This window comes from Carlito syrichta, unplaced genomic scaffold (genome assembly GCF_000164805.1).
Source record: "Carlito syrichta isolate Samal-C Ts95f unplaced genomic scaffold, Tarsius_syrichta-2.0.1 Scaffold154057, whole genome shotgun sequence".
Taxonomy (NCBI): domain Eukaryota; kingdom Metazoa; phylum Chordata; class Mammalia; order Primates; family Tarsiidae; genus Carlito; species Carlito syrichta.
The window spans coordinates 4,486-5,414 of NW_007098153.1; the positions used below are offsets into that span (position 1 = coordinate 4,486).

The 929-nt window shown below is 63.5% G+C and overlaps 1 protein-coding gene across 1 annotated transcript in view; it reads left to right on the forward strand.

Annotated features, from left to right (window-relative positions):
* Positions 1-185: 185 nt before the first annotated feature.
* LOC103252276 (receptor-type tyrosine-protein phosphatase S-like) overlaps positions 186-929 on the forward strand; it is a gene marked incomplete at both ends in the record, with an annotated part of 2,509 nt that continues 1,765 nt past the window's right edge. Inside the window, 2 exons of the mRNA XM_021709020.1 lie at positions 186-319; positions 781-925. Coding sequence (XP_021564695.1) covers positions 186-319; positions 781-925 — 279 coding nt within the window. The remainder of the gene's footprint in view (positions 320-780; positions 926-929) is intronic.

Genomic DNA, 929 nt, shown 5'->3' on the forward strand with positions numbered 1-929 from the left:
GAGGCGGGAGGATTGCCAGAGCCCAGGAGGAGGAGCCGCGGTGAGCTGTGATCGAGCCACTGCCCTCCAGCCCGGCCCAGGGAGATGAGAGTCCCGAGAAGGTTCCAGAAGCAGCCGGGCAGCAGTCCGTCCTTGGGGGCGGGCGAGACGCGGCGGCCCCTCCCTCCATTCCCGTGTCTCCCCAGTGCCCGGGCAGCCCATGAACCTGCGGGCCGAGGCCAAGTCGGAGACCAGCATTGGGCTGTCCTGGAGCCCGCCGCGGCAGGAGAGCATCGTGCGCTACGAGCTGCTCTTCCGGGAAGGCGACCACGGCCGGGAGGTGAGAGGCCAGCCGCACCGTGCCCGCTGGCCACGGCTCCTCTCCGCCCAGGCCCCGTCCCTGGGGGCAGCGTCTCTGTCCCTCTCACCCCCTTCTCTCTCCACATCTGACCATTTCTCTCTGGCTCGACCTCTGTCTTTCTATCCCTCTGTTTCTGCCTCTCTCTGTCTCTGTGTCTCTGTCTCTCTCTGTCTCTTCCCGTCTCCTCTCTCTCTGTCTCTCTCTGTGTCTGTCTTCCTGACTCTCTTTGCCTCTCTGTCTCTCTGTCTGTCTCTTTCTTTCTCTCTGTCTCTCTGTGTCTCTCTGTCTCTTTGTCTCTGTCTTCCTCGCATTCGGTCTCTGTTTCTCTGTTTTTCTTTCTCTCTGTCTCTGTCTCTCTCTGTCTTTCTCTGTCTCTCTCCTTGTCTCCGTCTCCCTCCCTCTGCCCCTCGCCTCTGTCTTCACCTCCGTGTCCCCCGCAGGTGGGCAGGACCTTCGACCCGGCGACCTCCTACGTGGTGGAGGACCTGAAGCCCAACACGGAGTACGCCTTCCGCCTGGCGGCGCGCTCCCCGCAGGGCCTGGGCGCCTTCACCTCGGTGGTGCGGCAGCGCACGCTGCAGTCCAGTAG